The sequence below is a fragment of the Miniopterus schreibersii genome, assembly GCF_964146895.1.
Source record: "Miniopterus schreibersii genome assembly, chromosome: 11".
Taxonomy (NCBI): Eukaryota; Metazoa; Chordata; class Mammalia; order Chiroptera; family Miniopteridae; genus Miniopterus; species Miniopterus schreibersii.
The window spans coordinates 66,906,157-66,927,041 of NC_138111.1; the positions used below are offsets into that span (position 1 = coordinate 66,906,157).

Below are 20,885 nucleotides of genomic sequence, written 5' to 3' on the forward strand. Positions count from 1 at the left end.
GGGTTGTGGCTGAAAGCCCCCAGTCCTTGTGCTTGATCATTGGCACATAGTCATGGCTAATGGGAGGGGGCCTTGGGCTACAGGGATGGGTATTAATAGATACCCTTCAATCTGGTGTTGGAGGAGGCTGTGTGTGTGTGGCTTGAGGATGTCATATGTCTGTTGGAGGACTTAGGGGGAAGTGTGGATGAAGGCCATTATAATATTGCTCTCCGCTTATAGGACCAGAGTCCAGAACAAACAGAGTGACTCTCCCATGTCTCCCAAGAGGTTGAATACCTTCAGGTCCTTGACAGAATGAAGTACACAACCAGATGTGCATATATAGAAGCAGTTTATTAAAATAAAAGGAAATAAAATATAGGGGACTGCTGCTTAGAAAATAAACCATAAACAGACTATCTCATGAACATTGTTTTTCCTCCATTCCATTTCAGCAGAGCAGAACATTTCCTAGTGATTTCTGCCATGTTCATATTCATGGGTAATGGAAAGGAAAGGTCAGAAGACATTTTTATGGCAGGAGTTCATAACTGGTCACATAAATTTTGGGAATCTAGAGGGCATAAATGACTGATATTTAGCAGAGATTACTGAACAAGGTGTTGAAGGTGTAGCCTGGTGTCTTCTTGCTCCTTATAGTAAAATGTGAGAGAAGAGGGATAAACTGAAGGACCTGTTAAACAAAAAGGAACAGAACTTCAAGACTGGAAAATTCTCAGCCTATCCATATTATAAAAAAATGAGAAAACATGTTTTGGAAAGAACATCACGATGTGGCTAGATAGTCCTTTGATAAAAAGAGATTAGTTTGGAACCATTCAGCTATCTCAGCAGAAACTCTGGCAGGTTGGACTAATGGTGATACACATGGGACAGACTGAAGGCATTCTGCAGACTAGGGAAGGTTGAGAGTAGATCTACTCAACGGAGAACATGTGTGGCCCATGAGTAAGAGCAGAGAATGACCCCAAAGGTAAAACAGAGAGCAGGTCTGCTACTCTCAAGTGGGCCCAGAGAGTAAAAGTCTGGGGTGTCAGTGTGTCTCTTGCATGGTTTCACAGTGCCTGGCACCACCAATGCCACCCAAGTGGGACCAGAGAGCCGAGGATCCAACCAAAGATTGTCCATGAGCCTTAAATATAACAGAATCTGCCTTGCTAGGTTTTAGATTTGCTTGGGACCATCAATCCTGTTTTCTCTCTACTTTTCGAATGGGATTGGGAATTCTAGGCCTGTCCCACTATTGTATTTTTGAAACATAATTTGTCTGGTTTACAGGTTCACAGCTAAAGAAGAATTCTGCCTAAGGGTGAAACACATCTCTAGTCTCACCCATGTGTTTTAGGTGAGATTCTGGACATACAGTTGATGCTGGAGTGCGTTGAGTTTTGAGGCTCTTAAGATGGGTGAGTGTATTCTGTATGTGAGAAAGGACATTCATTTGAGGGGTAGACTAGAGGGCTGAGTGTTATGGGTGAGTTGTTCCACAAAATTCATATGTTGAAGGGATAATCTACCATGTGACATATTTGATGACAGGGTTTTTAAAGGGTAAATGGTACTGAGGTCCCTAACCCAGTATGTCTGGTGTCCTTACAAGAGAGAGAGACACTAGGAAAGCATACACATAGAATAAAGGCCACATGAACACAGCAAGAATGGAGTCACATCTGCAAGCCAAGGACAGAGGCTTCAGTAGAAACTAGACTGCTTATGTGTTGATCTTGGACTCTTGGCCTCAAAAACTTCGAGAAAATAAGTTTCTGTTCTTCAAGGCACCAAGTCTGTGGTATTTTATTATGGCCACCCTGGAAAAATAAAACACACTCCTAGTGTAGGAGGGAAACCATAAACCAACTCTCTTATCACTGAAAGAATGCAGTACTCTTTTCTCCACTGCATTTGAGAAAAGTGGAACATTTCCTAGTGACTTCTGCCATCTTCATGCTGATGGAGGAAGGAAAGGGAAGGTCAGGAGAAAAGCTCTTGTGGCAGGGAGTGATGGCCAGACATGGTCCTCCTATGTCTGTGGAGGTGAGACTTCTGGCTAAAGCCACGACCACACTGCCTGCACACGTATGGCTTCTCTCCCGAGTGGGTCCGCTGGTGTCTGATGAGGGCTGACTTGAAGCCAAAGCCACGCCCACACTCCCCACACACACATGGCTTCTCTCCTGAGTGTGTCTTCTGGTCAGAGGTGAGGTCAGGTTTCTGGCTCAGTCCCTGCTCACAGGCTCCAAACACATCAGACTCCTCCCCTAAGTGTGTCCTCTGGTGTCTGGTAAGATGTGACTTGAAGCCAAAGGTGCGGCCACACTCAGAGCACATGTAAGGCTTCTCCCCTGTGTGTGTCGTCTGGTGTCTGATGAGGGTGACCTTGTGACCAAAGCCCCGCCCACACTCAGGGCACACATAGGGCTTCTCCCCTGTGTGAGTCCTCTGGTGTCCCACGAGGGACACCTTCTGACGAAAGCTACGCCCGCACTCAGAGCACAGGTAAGGCTTTTCCCCTGTGTGTGTCCTCTGGTGTCTGATGAGGGTGGCATTCTGGCGAAAGCCATGCCCACAGTCAGCACAGACATAGGGCTTCTCCCCTGAGTGCGTGACCTGGTGAACAAGCAGCAGGGATTGCTGCCTGAAGCCACGCCCACACTCCAGGCACAAGAAGGGCCTCTCACCAGAATGTGAGCTCTGGTGTTGGAGGAGCGATGCCTTCTGGCAAAAGCCTCTCCCACACTCAGGACACACGAAGGGCTTCTCCTCCAAGTGTGTCCTCTGGTGCAGGACAAGGGCAATCTTCTGGCGAAAGCCTCTCCCACACTCCTGACATACAAAGGGTCTCTCTCCAGAGTGTATCCTCTTGTGGTTAGTGAGCGAGGACCTATACCTGAAGTGTCGCCCACATTCCCTGCACACGTAGGGCTTCTCCCCTGAGTGTTTCCTCTGGTGTATAGTGAGGGAGGACTTCCGGCCAAAGCCTCGCCCACACTCCCCACAACTATAAGGCTTCTCCCCTGTGTGCATCCTCTGGTGCTTGCGGAGGTCTGACCTCTGGCAGAAACCTCTGCCACATTCAGGACACACATGAGGCTTCTGGAGGCTGAAGAGGCTCGAGTTTGTGCTGCGTTGTCCTTTGTATTTTTCACACACGACTGCTCCAGATTCTGAGCAGTCTGCCCCTGTCAACATTGTGTCTGCCCCCTGAGGATTCACCTTCTGGTCTGTTCCTTCACCTCTGTTGTCTTCTACCCTGTCTACCGGCTGACCCTGAAATGGGCCAAAGATTATGCTTGAAGTCCCACTTGGCTGCAGCCTCCTGAACACAGTGCCAGAGCCTTCTCTCTCTCCGTCTTCTGCTTTTCCACTCGAGCAGCTTGGAGCTTCCAGTGGGAAGTGACTTCCTACAGAAGAGCTTGGGGAAATCTCAGGGGGGTGACCGCACAGCACATATTGTCTGAGGAACTGCAGACTGGAAAAGGCCACAGGACAGGAGAGACTGGGCTGGAATTCTGTCCTTGGTTCTGCTGGAGAGAAAGTCACAATCACCACAGATACCTTGTGGACAGTGAGACTTACCCAGCAGTCATTCCTCAGTTGTTCACAGAAACACTTCCTTTACAAACCTACCTTCATCCCACAGTGACACCTTAATGTCTATCCTGGTGCAACACAACTCACAAGACAAACCAGCTCTCAATGATCAGCCTTACTTAGACTCACGAAAGCATGAGAGACAGCTCCAGCCCTGTGAACTGCTGTATAGAGTCATACATTTCCCTCAATACAATCATCTTACAATCCACAGGCATTGACACTGATGTAAACATTATCCACAAATACAGGGTGCGGCAAAAGCAGGTTTACAGTTGTGAGTAGGTGAAGCACAGTTTATTCTAGTATTATTGTTGTATTGTTTTCCATATAAAATACTGTTAACCTACTTTTGCCACAGCCTGTGTATGCTTTTACTGAAAGTATATGTTTTACAAATTTCTTTAGTGACTTTCCCTACATAAAAGGAATGGGGTCATTACAAGGAATCATTCCACCTGGAAGCCCCATCGAGGAGGTAGGATAAAGGAAAGGTCAGAGATCCATGTGGGCAATGAACCAGAAGGTGTCACCATCCTAAACAAGTGTTTCCTAGAGGATATTTGCTGGGTTCTATGTCAGAGAGTGGGGCCTTGGCAGTGAAACAGAGACTCATGTTAGGTCTGCAATCCCCTAAGAGATTCTGGCATCTACTGGCCCCAGTCAATTCAAGACCTGCTTTTCTCAGTTTTTGACAGATTGTTGTGAAAGGAACAATACCCCCTGCAATAGCTCTTGCCTCGGAGACATCAATTTGTATGCCTGCTTTTATTACACTGGTTCTACCCACCTGAAGCTGATGAAAAATACCATGGTGCTTATACAAACTCAGTATCCCAGGGCTTTCCAGACCTACCAGATTCTTCATCAAAATGAGATGTTTTATGAAATATCTACAACATGGGTCAACAAACTACAGTCCACCAGGTGTTTTGTAACACAGCCACACTCACTCTCCATGTAGCAAAGTACTTAATAAACTTAGGGGTGTGTGTGTGTGTAACTAGATCTAGATGCTCCTGTGAAATGGTCTGATAATCACAAGTGCTAATCCTACTGGATATCCATATGTGACAGTGAACATCCTTTCAGTCTTATATATAGTTTTGGCCATCAGAGGTCCCAGCATGGCTGGTCTCATCAGCAAATGTGCTCCATTGCAGCTCACTGAACTGTCAGTGGGTTTATTCTGTTAAGCTAGGGTGTCCACATTTTCACAACCTGTGGAAGGTGTGTACATCTCTGATTAGCAGTTTCCAAGTTTCCAATAAGTAGTTTCCAATAAGAGTTCTGACAGCTAAGCTTTCAGCATTGCATGACTACTTGTCTATGATTTGATGGGAAGAGAAAAGCAGCCACTGCAGATCATTATAGGAATGCCTTTTGGTGGAAAAGGAAGCATCATTGTGTGTCTTATAGACGAAAAGGGGCCACATACTAACCCTGGCAAGCTCAGGGGAGGCCTGTGTGGCAGCCTTGCAGACTCAGAGGCCTAAAATAACCACCAAGGATGGTCTGAAATTAAAACTTTTTAACTAAAAGCAATTAATGGTAGGTAGTCATGTTCTAAGCTAGAAATCTTTCCTAATGAAAGTCAATTTTCACCTTAACTAAGGTCTTTTTGCACCTACAATAACGTATCTGTGGAATGTCAAAGTAATTTCCTTTTTTCTGGACCCCCTCAAAGCACAGGTATTGCTCTGCAGAGACCACACATTCCCTTGTTATTGAGTTAATTGTTGACTGTTAACTATCTTATACCTACTTACGTAAAAGAAGTATATGTCTGCCATTTTACTTTTCACCCAGTCCCAGAGCCCGTTCCCCGTTCCCCCCTTTGCTTTCTCCCGCCTCCCTAATTTATCATGAATGGATTTAATGTAACCCACTTACAGCTCCTCTTTTGGCTGTAATATATAAAATAAGGTGCAAACTGCCATTCTCTGGAGCATTTTTCTCAATCCATTGAGACTTTGGTTCCTGGCAATTGTCAGCTTAGCTCAGACTCACAAATATTCTCTACAGGTTTGAATGTTTCTTACATTGACATTTACTTGGAACGGGGTTCCAAAGAAGCTCACCCAGGACCAACCCTCAGACCTAGACCCAGTGCTAGGATCCAGCAAGGGGTCCATTGAACCCCACTAGCTCCCCACCACATCAGGTAATCTTGGGTGATTTGTCTCTTAATTCAGGACCTTCCCTTGCTCGTGATAGAGGGTCAGACTTTATTTGAGCTGCTCTTAGAGAATCCTCAAGGTGGCACTAAAGGATAGGAGCTGAGATGGGGAGCTGGTTTTGATTTTGGCTTTTCAATTGGAATTATTCAACTGCAGTCTGAACAAAGACTTTTGCTAAAATGAGACCCTGAACTCAGGCTGTGAAGACAAGGGGCACATCCTCCCTCCAGCCGAAACCTTGGGTGTTCCTTAGGAGACAGAATCTTTGCGGAGGTGTCAGAGGGCATCCCTCACAACTTGCAGAAGCCCCATAGGGAAATACCAACTCAACTGTAATTGAACAATTTACACATCCAGGGATGCACATACAAAGATTGGTCACCTAGCGCACTGAGTCCTCACGGCTGTATCAGACAGCCAGGGACAGAAACCAAGGCACATAAGAGGGTTGAATGTGACTTAAAGGGTGAGTGTCTTGAGCTCAGCCCATAGGCAGCACATTTGTTCAGACTGCAGATATCCAAAGACTAAAATTAAAATGGGAAATCATGTCTCTAAGGTCAATGAACCCCAAGAATCCCAGCCCCCCATTAATACTCCCGCTGAGTACATGTATAATTCATATGGAATCTCAACTTGCAAGTATCTACAGAAATGGGAACATTTAACTAAAAATGATATCAGCTTGAAATGGCCAAAGGGGGAAACTTTTGAGACCTCCAAATTGATTTTTCTCTGTGCTTAATTAGAAAAAGCTGGCTCTAAAATTGAGTGAATGGGAAGCTTATCTTGACTGGAAATTAGAAGCTTCTAGGAGAGGCTCAGATAAAATATCTTCCCTATAGAAAGTTAATAACAAAATTTTAGAGACTGTCTCTGAACTAAAGGTTTCTAAACCAATAAATGCCAAGACCCCACCCCTCCGCCTTCTATAGCTCCTCCACTGTACCTTTCGCTCTCTGAGCTTCCTTGTGCAGACTTGCCCTCCCCCTCCCTTCTTCCTTCTCCTTCTATATCTCCTCCCTTACCACTCCCTACTGATCTAGGGGGAAATGAGAATAGAAATTCAGAGAGGGATTATTCAGGAATTTTAGCAGCTCCTTTCAGGGAAAAGCCTGTCTCAGGTAGAGGAAAACCAGCGATTGTATATATTCTTTGGACTAGAACAGAATTAAGAAATCTAGCCAAAGATTTCCCTGACCCTCTCCAGGACCCTGATGGGTTTGCAAACGAATTTGATTTAACTGTTACAACATATGATCCTGGCTATTCTGACCTATTCCAATTAATACACCTACTTTTCTGAGAACAAGGCAACAGGATGGCTGGATCAGGTTCCCTGGCATATTCCTGTAGAAGACTTTTTAAAACAAAGACTGGAGGAAATGCAGGAAATTAGTTCACCAGCTTTACCAAGCCATAGCTGAGATTCTTCCCCAGAAAATGGACCGCACCAAGATCCAGTAATATAAAAGAAAACCGAATAAACCAGTGCTTGATTTCTTTAAACATTTTTGAAAAACTTTCAAACAATTCTCAGATCCATTTCTAGACAGTTTTAAGGATGATCAAAATGTCCTTACTAAATTCAGCATTTTTGGATGGACTAGATGAAGACCTTGTAACTAATCAAACATCATAAACTGACAGACCACCATGCTTATGAACTGGCTATTCTGGCTGATCAACTAAAACTATTCAAAAGAGAAAAAAAGATAAAGCTCCCAAAATTATGAACTTACAGCTCCAACAATTAAGCAATGAAGTTAGACTGACTCAGAGGTCTCTCAGACAAGGGGGGGAGAAGAGTTTGTTTTTATTGTAAAAAGCCAAGTCACCATAAGAAGGACTGTAGAAAACTGAAATGGAATTTACAAAGAGAAAACAAACAGAAGCAAGCATAGAGCTGCTTTGAGGACTATGAAAGTGTATTTCCACTTCTCCTTACTAATACTTGAGGAGAAATTGAAATTATCATAAAAGGGGAAGTTACTAAGGCCCTATAGATACTGGGGCTACTTTATCCATTCTTAACCCTACCCAACTAAGTTTCTCTCTCCCTTGGAGTAAAGCTTATGTGCAATTGGTAGGGGTATCCAACCAATGACTGTTTTTAAATCAGGACCCTGTCCCCTTTCAACTAGGAAATGTTATGGGGCAACATATACTTTTACTGGTAAATGGGCCCCAATTCACCTGACAGAGAAAGATTTTCTTGAAACCCATGATGCCCACATATCCTTTTCCCAGAAGGGTGAAATGTATTTAGAATTAAGTGAATCAGATACTGAGCCAATTGGGAAAAGTATGATTTTAAAGGAACTTCCACTAGAGAAAAATAATCTTGAAACTGAATGTTTGTTGCAGGATATTCCAGTGCAACTTTGGGACCTTTCCAGTATGGATGTTGGCAAGATCAATTCAGCTACTCCTATTAAAATAACCACTGATGCCCAGCTAGAGTGGCTCCGCGGCTGAGCATCGACCTGGGATCCAGGAGATTGTGGTTCAGTTCCCAGTCAGGGCACTTGCCCAGGTTGTGGGCTCGATCTCCAGTCGGGGGCGTGCAGGAGGCAGCCGATCAATGACACTCTCAACAGTGATGTTTCAACTCTCCCCCTCTCCATTCCTCTCTCTGAAATCAATAAAGATATATTTTAAAGAAAAACAAAAAACATTGCTACTACTTTGTCTCTATCTACTACTTGCCAATATCCTTTAAGACCTGATGGACTAGCTGGAATTAAGCCCATTATACAAGATTACTTAAAAAGGGGACTTAATAAGCTATGTACAGCCCCCGTAACCCTCCTGTCCTTCCAGTAAAGAAACCAAGTGAAAAAAGGGTGGAGATCTGTACAGGACCCAGGGCTATAAGTTCTTTCCCACACATCCTGTGGTTCCAAATCCACATACTCTATCTCAGTTGTTCTGTGGACTGCCAGTGTTCTTCAGTAATAGATTTACGTAGTGCCTGTTTTAGTATTCCAGTACAAAAAGTCAATATCTCTTTGCCTTCACCTGGGAAGATCAATAATTTACTTGAACAGTAATGCCTCAGGAATATACAGAAAGTCCCACCTATTTCTCCCAGATATTAAAAGCTAATCTAAATGATGTTAAATTTCCTAGAGATTCCACCCTAATCCAGTATGTAGACAATTTACTTTTATGCTCTAAGACATTACTAAGCTCCCAAAAGGACACAATTTACCTATTGCAGCAGCTAGCTATAAAAGGATATAAGGTTGCAAAGGATAAACTTCAATTTTGCTTACCTCAAGTAAAATATCTTGGCCATCTCCTACCTAAAGATGGGCTAACTAAATAACCCTGAAAGACTTAGAGCAGGGGCGAGGAACCTTTTTTCTGCCAAAGGCCATTTGGATATTTATATCATTCATGGGCCATACAAAATTATCAGCTTAAAACTTAGCTATGAAAAAAGCTCCTAGATTTATTGAATGTTGAGTCCCACCTGCAGTTGCCTTGGTACCATATTTAAATACGGTTAATGCTGCCCTTATGGGAACCAATTCTAACCATTCTTGTAATAAGAATATTCAATCATCATAATTTTTGTGCCTAGCTAGTAATGTGGCACATTTTAGCTAAAAGTGATTTAGAATTCCAATGTCCACTTTGGAAAACCCTAAACTTTAACATGGTTTTAAACAATAGTTCTATCTACCTGAAGCTGATGAAAAATCCAGAAGTTCCTGAATAAAAGGAGAAATAAAAATAAAATTTAGCAAGGTAATGCTTTTCTCTGAATCAAAAAATTTTTCCAGGACGTAGAAGAAAATCAGTTCATAAACTCTTGAAAAACCGACAATTGCTCTTGGGCCAACTGATTTTTGAGGCCAATAAGTACATCATTGATTGTACATGAACTCAAAACTTTCCAATACAAAGAGAAAAATCAATGCTTAATGGTTCCTTAAGGAAATGCTTCCTTCTGCAGCTGCTGGAGCACAGCTGTGAGTTAAGTGAATGGCCTTAGATACTGGCTCAAAGGAGGAATGCTGTGTACATTCGTTGCTTTTAAACACTTTAAAGAATTTTAAGACTTGGTAAACAAATGTAAAAGGTGGATGTTTTTAATGTTAATCAGAATTAGTCCTTAGAAATTGGACAATTTTCATAATATGCCATGTCCCTGTTTTAGGACAATATAAAAGAATACTAGCATATGTGATAGTTATTTCTGGTGTGAACTTAGCTGGCCACAAGATGCCCAGATATTTAGTCAAACATTATTCTGAGTGTTTCTGTGAAGGTGTTTTTGGATGATTTTAACATATTCATGGGAAGATAAGTAAAGCAGATTGCCCTCCCTGTTGAGTGGCCCTCATCCAATCAGTTGAGGCCTGAGTACAACAAAAGGCTGACCCTCTCCTAAATAAGAGGGAATTCTTCTAGTCTGACTGTCTTCAAGTTGGGACATTGGGGGAGGAGGGGTGCTTTGGTTTTTCCTGTTTTTGCACTCAAACGGAAACATCAGTTCTTCCTGGGTATCAAGCCTGCTGGCCTTTGGACTGAAACCACACCATCAACTCTTTTAGGTCTTATGCCTCCATAATCATGTGAACCAATTCCTTATATCCTTATAATACATCTCGTGTGTGTGTAGACATTTCTTATAAAACTACACATACAGTTACCTTACGACCCAGTATAACAGGTTGAACAGTATCCCACCAAAACTCATGTTTACCTGGAACATGTGAAATTTTGAAATTGAGTCTTTGCAGATGCAGTCACTTCAGATGAAGTCATACTAAGTTAGGATGAGCCTTAATACAATGACTGGTATCCTTACAAGGAGAGGGGGATTTGAAGTGATACAGCTCCAGGCCAATGAATGTTAAGGACTGCTAGCAACCACCAAAAGCTAGGAGGGGCAAATTATAGATTTGCTCTCAGAACCTCCAGAAGGAACCAACCTTGCCAACAGGCTGATTTTGGTTTCTGAACTGTGAGAACAGGTTTCTGTTATTTTAAGCCTCTCAGTTTGTGGCAATTTGTTAGAGCAACCCTAGGAAACTAATACACTCACCATATACCCTAAGTCCAAAAGAAATGAAAAAAATAGGTATAACAAACAAAAAACTAAAAGAATGTTAATGGCAGCTTTTTCAAAATAGTTAAAAACTGGAAGACATCAAGGAGCATGGATAAACAGTTATATATTCATATGATGAGATGGATTCTACTGGGCATAAAAAAGAACAGACTACTGATATGTATGCAACATGGATGAAACTTAAAACCTTTACATTGGCCCGGCCGGGCGTGGCTCAGCGGTTGAGCATCGACCCAGGATCCAGAAGATCGCAGTTTGATTCCCGGTCGGGGCACATGCCCAGGTTGCGGGCTTGATCCCCAGTCGGGGGTGTGCAGGGGGCAGCCGATCAATGACTCTCTCATCATTGATGTTTCAACTCTCTCTCTCCCTCTCCCTTTCTCTCTCTGAAATCGATAAAGATTTAAAAACAAAACACCTTTACATTGACTGAAAGAAACCAATTATAAAGGAGTACATATTTCGTGATTCCATTTATACAAAACTGTACAACAGGCAAACTAATTTACAGTGAAATAAAATCAGATCAGCTGTACCTCTCAGGGACTGAGATGGGCCATTAGAAAACTATCTGATAGGAGCACAGTAGCAATCTGTAGTTTGATAAAGTTTGGGTTATGGAGGGACATGCATTGAAGTCATAGGCTAGTATACTTAAGATTTCACATTTCCTGTAAGTAAATTCCACATAAAAAGAAAAAATAACTCTAGGTAATTGTATGCATGCTCCATTACTCCTGGGGCCAACCACTATTCAGGGGGCCTACCCAGCTGAGAAGCATGCCAGGGATTGGCCCTCTTAAACTGCAATGTCTGGAGATGCTCAAATGGACACCCTGGACCGGAGCCGGTGGGTCCCTGCCTGTCACCCACCCACATGAGCTGACCCAGGAGGAGACTATCCCTTTCCTCTCACCACTTGTTAGATTACCTTTGCCAGGACCATTCAGTGGTCAGATCAAATCTTAACACACACTCATACCTGCCAACCAATCTGAGGGATAGAGGTCATTTGAACAGAATGAGCAGATGCTAGGGACATGCCATGAAAACCACACAAGATGACAGCAACAGCCACCCAAGAACAGGGCCTCATAAGCTCTACCTACCCAAAGGGAGAACTCCAGTCTCTTTCCAAGGAGAGTAAAGACTTGATACCCAGCACTTACTCAGATATGCTCAGCTGCCCAGCTCTCTCCGAGAGGAACTGCTTGCACTGAACACCTCACTTTTACAAACCAAACAAATATTGCTAGAAATCTGTCAGTATGGTCAAAATAAAAAACAGTGCTAACACCAAATGCTGGCAAGAATGCAAAGAAACTAGATCACTCAAACGTTTGCTAGTAGGAATGTAAAATGGCACAGCCATTCTAGAAATAGGCATGGTACTTTTTACAGAACTGAACATGCCACTACCGTGTGACCCAGCAATTGCACTGTTGGGCATTTATCCCATAAATAATAACCTATGTTCACATAAAAACCTGTACATGAATGTTTATAACTATAAATAACCCAAATGGTTTTCAGTGGGTGAAAGGTTTAACAAACTGGTACATTTCATACCATGGAAAATCAGTCAGCAATAAAAAGAAGGAAATATTGATACATGCAACAATTTGGATGAATCTAAAGAGAGTTATGCTGAATTAAAAAAAGGCAATCCCAAAGATAACATACAATGTGATTTCTTTTATATAACATTCTTGAAATGACAAAATTATAGAGACAGAGAACAGATTAGTGGTTGCCAGAGGAAGAGAGGGGAGGAGAGGGAGTTAGCTGTGGCCATAAAAGGATAGCACAAGGGATCCTTTTGATGGAACTCTGTATCTTTGAATCTAGCAGTACTTACATAAATGTACATGGAAAAAATTTCAGAAAATTAATCTAACACACACACACAAAGAGTGAAGGTAAAACTGATGAAATCTGAATAAGGTCAGTACATTGTATTGACAGAAAAACAAGCCTGGTTTAACAAGAAAAAACAATCAATGCAATTCACTAAATTAAAAAAAAAACTAAAATAGAAAAACATACATAATCATATCAAAAGATGCCAAAAACACACTTGACAAAATCCAACATCCAGTCCCAATAAAAACTCTCATCAAAAAAAGACTAAGAGACAAGTCTGTGAAGCTGATAAAAGGCAGCTATAAAACTTGTACTTAGGAGGAAAGCATTCCTCATAAGACCAGGAATGAGAAACTCTCACCATATAAATTCATCATTGCACTGGATGTTCCTGCCTGTGCAATGAGGTAAGAAAAAGAAATTAAAGATATACTGAATAAAAAGAAAGACAAAAACTATACTTATTCACAAATAACAAGATCATCTATGTAGAAAATCCTGTATAATAAAGACAAACAAACAAACAAACAGCTATTAGGACTAAGAAGTAAGTTTACCAGATACAAAATCATTATACATAAATTAATTGTATTTCTATGCACTATCAACAAACAATTGAAAGTGAAATTTACAAGTAATTTAATTTAAATAGCATCAAAAATATGAAAAATAGAGGGGTAAATCTGACAACAGATGCATAAGACTGGTGCATAAAATCTACGTAACAATGCTGACAAAAATTAAGACGTACCATAAAAATGGAGTGATATACTCTGTTCACATATTGGATGGCACAGTATTATTTACATGTAAATTCTCCACAAATTGATGTCTATTCAACTACACCCCAATCAAAATCCCAGTAGACATTTTGAGAGTGAAAATTAGCAGGCTAATTCTAAATCCATATGGAAATGCAAAAAATCTCGAATAACTAAAGCAAATTTTAAAAAAGCTGGAGGATTGATACTAAGTTCTAGCCTTATTATAAAGCCACAATAATCAAGACTATGTGGTATCGGCATTAAGATACACAAAGAGAAGAGTGGAAAAAAAACAGAGACCAGATATAGACCCATACACATATGGTCAACTGATTTACCACAAATGAGCATAGGCAATTCAGTAAAGAAAGGGTTCATTCCAATAAATGGTGCTGGAAAAAATGGATATTTGTAGGCAAAAAACCATAAAAAACTTAAATTCAGACCTGGTACCTAGTATAAAAATTTACTCAAAATAGATAATGGACCTAAATGTAAAATAAAATTAAACTTTTAAAAAGAAAAAATATATATGAAAATCTTTTTGGCCTTAGTTTAGGCAAAGATTGTTTAAAATATAACACCAAAAGTGAGATTCATGAGAGAAAAAATTGAAACCTGGATTTCTAAATTAAGAATTGCTCTTTGAAAGACACTACTAAGAGAACGAAACACAAGCCACAGAGAATATATTTGTAAATCAAATATCTGATGAACTTCTATACAGAATATATGAAGAACTTTCAAAATCAATTATAAAAAGATCAGAAATTGCCCAGCCGGTGTGGCTCAGTGGTTGAGCATCAACCTGGGATCCAGGAGATAGCAGTTCAATTCCCAGTCAGGGCACATGCCCGGGTTGCGGGCTCGATCCTCAGTTGGGGGCATGCAGGAGGCAGCCGATCAATGACGACTCTCTCATCACTGATGTTTCTGTCTCTCTCTCCCTCTCCCTTCCTCCCTCTGAAATCAATAAAGATATATTTTAAAAAAATAAATAAACCAATTTTTTAAATGGGTAAAAGATTTAAGAACACATTTCACCAAAGAAAATATACAAATGGAAATAAGCACATGAAAAGATCCTCGACATCATCAGTCATTGGGAAAATGTCAACTAAAACCATAGTAAGATGCCACCACACAGCTAGGAGAATGTCTAAACCTAAAATAATACCAAGTGTTGACAAAGATGCAGAGCATCTGGAACTCTCATACACTGCTGGTGGGAATGCGTTCACACAAACCTTATTTGTATTTATTGGAACTGGAGACAATCCAGAGTCTTTCAATATAATAGTTAAATAAACTGTAATACCTATATAATGAAATACAACTCAGCAATAAAAAGAAATGAACTACTGATCTATGTAATACTATGTGTGAAATTCAAAGTAATTATGTTGAGTGAGAGAATCCACTATGTATTCTGTATGATTCAATTCCTCTGAATTCCAGAAAATGCAAACAATTCTACAATAGAAAGCAGATCAGTGGTTTCCTGGGATGGGGGGGGAGGAGGGGACAGTGAGGCACAGTGGTGATGGTTTCATGGTTGTACACATCAGAACTTTACCAAATTTAACACTTTAAATATATGTAATGTATTATACTTTGATAACATACCTTATAATTACCCCTTAAATATTGTACCATAATAACATATTTCTAGATTATACTATAATTATAGCTTATATAACAGCTGTGTTTTCAAATTAGGTCAAAGCAGTGAATTTGAAATAAAGTACAAGTTCAGATGTATGGTTGTATTTAGAAGAAAAAAAATAAAATAATAAAATAAATAAAATGCCAGGAACGTTGAAAATAAAATAATGAAAAAAGATAAATCACAAAAAATTTACCCTTAACTCCCAACATTCACATAAATTTAATTCCAGTTGTATTAAAGACCTATAGTGTTCAGAGAATTTATATGGAATTTCTACAAATCAGTAACAGAAAGAAACAGCCCAAATAAAAAGGAGGGATGCAGAAACTGGATTCTCAGGCAGGGGAGGAGCAAAATACAGCCAGGGAGGGCACAGGGCTGAGGTCTGGACTTACAACATTTATTAGGATACAGGGAAGGCACAGTGGCACTCGCTGCATAACTCTTTATACCCTGTTGTAATCTTAAATAAGCCATCATAAAATAAAAGGAACAAAGCTAATGGAAGTATGGGCTAGAACCAATGCACAAAAATGTTACCAGGTCAGGAACAGAAAGGGGACAGTATCTAGCAGGGGCAGAGGACATAGGCTCAGAGGGCAAGTACTATGTTGAAGATCAGGCCAACCAAGAAAAGCCCCCAAATAGGGACACCTTAGAGGTGCTGGAGGTGGGATGCCAAGTGAGCAGAGTGAGGCTCCCTGGGGGAGGAGGGCAGTGTGCCAGGGAGGCCCTCTCTGGGGTGAGCAGGAGGGCGTGGAAGGGAGGCCTGAAGAAGAGCTTCCCCCCAGGAGCTCACAGGCGCTACTCCTTCCGCACCTGCTGAGCGCCTCGGGGCTGTCTCCTTGTCTGCCTGGTGCTTCCCACTCACCTGGACAGGGGTCCAGAAGACATTCGCGCTCCTCTCTCCAGGGCTCATCCCCTTGCTCCAGTTGTGTGATGAGTTTGGGTTTGGAAAAGGCAATTCCTACTCACAGGAAAAGAAACCAAGGTGACCTTGTGCTAGTGGATTAAAAGGCTGTCACAGAACTGAGTCAGCTGGGGAATGCAATAACCCAGAAGGGGGTGAGGAAGCCCACAGGAGGGCAAAGGCTCTCTGAAAGCTACCAAAGAATGACTGAGGGAGGGGGTAATCCGGCCCTAAAGGCGGTACATAGATTCTCCCCGTGCCTGAGTGAAAAAAGATTCCCCCTTTGAAGCACCATCTCTTGGGAGGAAGAGGCCTGGAAACAGTCACTTAATGGGATGAAACGCAGTAAGACTCCGCATACACACCCATAAATAACCACTACTTCCAAATCTATAGAATCCAGACATTTTCTGGGGGTAAAGGGACAATGGTATTGTTCGTTCTCAGCCCAAAGCATGGTGGCTGCTGCACAGACCTTGAAATGCCCACAGGCAGACTCCAAGGCCTGAGAAGGGCCGTCCTTACCCAGCGACACCAAGTGGCTGTAGGTCTCCAGCATTACATCCTGATACAGGGTCCTCTGAGCAGGACTCAGTAGTTTCCACTCCTTCTCGGTGAAGGCCACAGCTACATCTCTGAAGGTTATTAATGCCTGTAACAGAAACACATCCCTGCTCACCCAGGAGCCAGCCACACCCACTAATCCACTTTACCTAAGCTCCTAACCAGCGCAGAGGCAGCAAGGAGGCTGCCATGGGGCACCTGGACGAGGCCCACAGATCCGGCTTCTAACCTGAACCCCAATGCCACGTGTTCAACACTATAAATCCCCTGCCCACGTTGCTGGTAAGTCTATTTAGGAGTCCTCTGTTCTGCTCAGTTGATCTCTACGTCTGTGCCGCTGTCAAAAACAGTTCTGATACTGTAGCTATGCAGTAGGCCTTGAAATCAGCTGGCTGATTCCTCCCACTTCACCCTTCATTTTAAAGGTATTTTGGCTCCTCTAGAGCATGTGCCTTTCCATATAAATTTAAGAATAAACTCATCAGTAGCAACCAAAAATACTGCTGGATTTTTCACGAGATTTGCATTAGACCCATGGATCAACTGGGGGAGAACTGACATCTTTACTATATGTTGACTCAGCTCCATGAACTCATTGCTGTGTCTCCTTTTACTGAGATGTTCTTCGATCGCCTTCATCAGCATTTGGGGGTTTTCAGCATGCAAGTCCTATATACATTTTCTTAAGAATTTCTCCTCTTTTTTAAATTATATTTTTCATTTCAGTGACTGTATGTTCATTGCTATGAAACAGAAATACGATTGTCTATCTTCAGTCCTGCAACCTGGCTGAACTCATTAGCTCTCAGAGTACTTTTTCTCCTAGGTTCCTTGAGATTTTTCTACATGGACAATTATGGCACTTGCCCATGGGGACAGGTTTATTTCTGCCCTTAGAATCTGTATGCATTTCATTTCCTCTTCTTGACTTTATTCTAGCACAATAATGAATAAGAGTGGTAAGAGCAGACATCCTTGCCTTGTTGATATAAGGAGGGAAACTTTATGTCTCCAGCATTAAGACTACTGAGATACCACATCACACTCATTAGGACACCTATTACCGAAGAGACAGAAAAGAACAGTTTTTGGCAGGGACTGGAGAAATGAGAACTTTGTGCATTGCTAGTGAGAAAAGTAAAATTGTGCTTTCTATGGAAAAGACTTGGGCAGTTCCTCAAAAAGTTAAACATACAGTTTACTGTAGACTCCAACAAATGACTGAAAGCAGGGACTCAAACAGATAGCTGTGCACCAATGTCCATAACACATTACTCACATTTGCTCTAAGGTGGAAACACCCAAATGTCTATGAACAGATAAATAAAGAAAATGTATTATGTACAGACAATTGTATATTGCGCAGCCTTAAAAAGGAAGGAAATTCTGATACATGCTACATCATGGATTAACCTTGAAGACATTATGCTAAGTGAAGTAAGCCAGTCACAAAGGACAAATATTGTTTGATTCCACGATAGCAGGTAAGCAGAACGGGCAAATTCATAGAAATAGAAAGTGAAATAGAGGTTACCAGTAGCTGGGGAGAAATGGGGAAGGGGAAGTTATTGTTTAATGGATGGACTTTCACTCTGGGAAGATAAAAAAGTTCTGGAAATGGAGAACGACGGCTGGACAACACTGTGAATGTACTTAGTGCAACTGAACTGCACAATGATTCCTCACTTAACATTCTCCATAGGTTCTGTGACTTTAAGCAAAATGATGTGTAATCATTTTACCATAGGCCAATTGATATAAACCAGAGTTAATTTCCTACAGTATCTCAGCATTAGAACAAAATGACATTGAAGGAAAACACATTATTCAAGGACCCAATATATACTTAAAAATAGTTAAAATAAGAAATTTTGTTATATAAATATTAGCAATAACAAATACAGTAGCTATAGATTTGTTGTGGACGTCTCTAAACACTAGAGGAGTTACCGTCTGTTCCTACTGTTCTGTTTCTTTTCACAAATGGGTGTTGAATTTTGTCAAATACTTCTATGGCACCAACTGATGGAATCATGTGGTTTTGGTCTTCAGTCTGTCAACATGGTGGGTTACATTAACTGAGTTTAAAATATGGATCCAGTCTTGTATCCCTGTAATAAACGGTATTTAGTAATGGTGTATAGTTGCTTTTACATATTGTTGAATTCAATTTGTTAATAATCTAAGGATTTTCATGTCTATAGTCCTGAGACATGTTGATGTCCAGTTTTAGATTTATCTATTGTCTTTATCTGCTTTTGATATTAGTTTAATACCTGCCCCATAAAGTGAATTGGAAAGTGTTCCCTTCTCTTTTATTTTCTGGAAGAAATTATCTAGCATTGGTGTTAAGCCTCCTTTAAACATTTGGCAGAATTCCCCAGTAAAATCACCTGGGCCTACAGAGTCCTTCTGTGGGAGTTTTAAAATTTCAAATTGGACTTCCTTAAAAGTTATACAGCTGTTCAAATTATTCCATATTGGGCAAGTTAAGGTAGTTTTTGTTTTTCAAGAAATAGGTTCATTTCATCTAAGTTTTCAAATTTATGGGTGGATATTCTTCTGATGGTTACAGAGTTGTAGCAACATTCCTTGTTTCATTCTTGATACTGGTAATTTGTGTCTTTTTCTTAGTCAGTCTTGCAGGATGTTTGTCAACTTTGTTTTCAAAGAAGCAGCTCTTATTTCAGTTTTTTCTGTATTTTTACTTTCAGTGTCATTGATCTCTGCCTTTATACTGATTATTTCCTTCCATTTGTTCACTCGGAGTTTATTTTGCTCTTATTTTTGTAGGTTCTTAAGGTAGATTTTTGTAGGTTCTTAAGGTGGACCCTTAGATGACTGACTTAAGAGGTCTTCTGTTTTCTAACATATACATTTATTTAGTACTATAGGTTTTCCTCTTGGGACTCCTTTAACTGCATCTCACACACTTTGATATATTGCATTTCCTTTTCATGTATGTTTTTATTTCCCTTAAAACTTCTTTTTCGATTCATAGATTATTTCTTCTAGTGTGTTATTTATTTTCCAAGTGTTTAGAAATTTTTCTGTTAACTTTCTCTTATTGATTTCAAGTTTGATTCCATTGTGGTCAGAGAACACACTTTTGTATGATTTCAATTTTTTAAAACTTGTTCCAGTAAACAAACTTTTTTTTTCTTTTATGTGTTGTTTTACAGCCCAGGATGTGTCTATCTTGATACATGTTTTTGAGGGCACTTGAAAATAGTATGTACTTTGTTATTGTTGGGTGGAATGTTCTACAAATGTTGATTAGATTCTGTTGGTTGATGGTGTTGACAAGTTCTTACTGATTTGGGGTCTGGCTATTCTGTGTTTGAGAGAAAGGTGTTTAAGTCTTGAATTGCTGATTTGTCTATTTCTCCTTTCAATTTTCAGCTCTTTGAAGCTGTTATTTGATGCATATATAGTGAGGAGCATAATGTCTTCCAGGTGAACTGACCCTCTGTGTCTGGTAACTCTCCCTGCTTTGAGATCGACCTAACCTTGTAGTCATAAAGTCACTCCTGCTTAACTTGGTTGTTTGCATGATGCACCTTTTTTATTCTGGTATTTTAATTTAGTTACACTGTATTTGAACTTTCATTTAGACAGCACATAGGACTTTTTAAATCCACTGTGCCAGTCTCTCTTTCAGTTGGTGTATTTAGAGCATTCTAATTGTGTTTGTTCATTTTGTTTCAGTTTTCTTATCACTGACTTCTGGTGGGTTGCTTGAGCTTTTTCAAAAATTCTATTTTGATTTGTCTATACTGTTTTTTAGTATATCTCTTTGTATAGCATTTTTAGGGGTTATTCTAGGTGGAACATTATGAATACATAACTTATCAATCTACTAGTCATGTCATTTTACAAGTTTGAATGAAATATAAAAACCTTACCCCTCAATACATCCTCTTGCCTTTCTGACTTAAAATATAATTTTTCTTAAGTACTTCACTTGAATACATTTATTTACTTAAAATTTAACTTTACTGTTGAAAGTATTACAGATATCCCCCCTTTTCCCATTGATCCCTCCACCCCGAATCTGCTCCTCCCCTCCCCCAGGCCCTCACCACACTATTGTCTGTGTCCATGGGTTATACCTATATGCATATAAGCTCTTTGATTACTCTCCCCCCACCCACCTTCCCACTGAGATTCATCAGTCTGTTCCATACTTCTATGTCTCAGGATCTATTTTGTTCCTCAGTCTATTTTGCTTATTAGATTCCACATATGAGTGAGA

General features: G+C 40.6%; 1 protein-coding gene across 8 annotated transcripts in view; it reads right to left on the minus strand.

Moving 5' to 3' along the window:
• Window positions 1-318: 318 nt before the first annotated feature.
• The window catches only part of ZNF169 (zinc finger protein 169), a 122,509-nt gene continuing 101,942 nt past the window's right edge, over window positions 319-20,885 (minus strand). For 2 of the 8 annotated variants that reach the window (XM_081150574.1, XM_081150576.1), the window contains 4 exons: window positions 18,581-18,741; window positions 16,592-16,718; window positions 16,028-16,123; window positions 325-3,527 (listed from right to left, as the gene is read on the minus strand). In XM_081150574.1, the coding sequence (XP_081006700.1) occupies window positions 1,975-3,527; window positions 16,028-16,123; window positions 16,592-16,625 (1,683 nt within the window). In that variant the 5' untranslated portion in view covers window positions 16,626-16,718; window positions 18,581-18,741 and the 3' untranslated portion in view covers window positions 325-1,974. Of the gene's footprint in view, window positions 3,528-16,027; window positions 16,124-16,591; window positions 16,719-17,909; window positions 17,940-18,580; window positions 18,742-20,885 lie in introns of all 8 variants that reach the window. The other 6 variants (XM_081150573.1, XM_081150572.1, XM_081150571.1 and 3 more) reach the window with 4 other exon arrangements.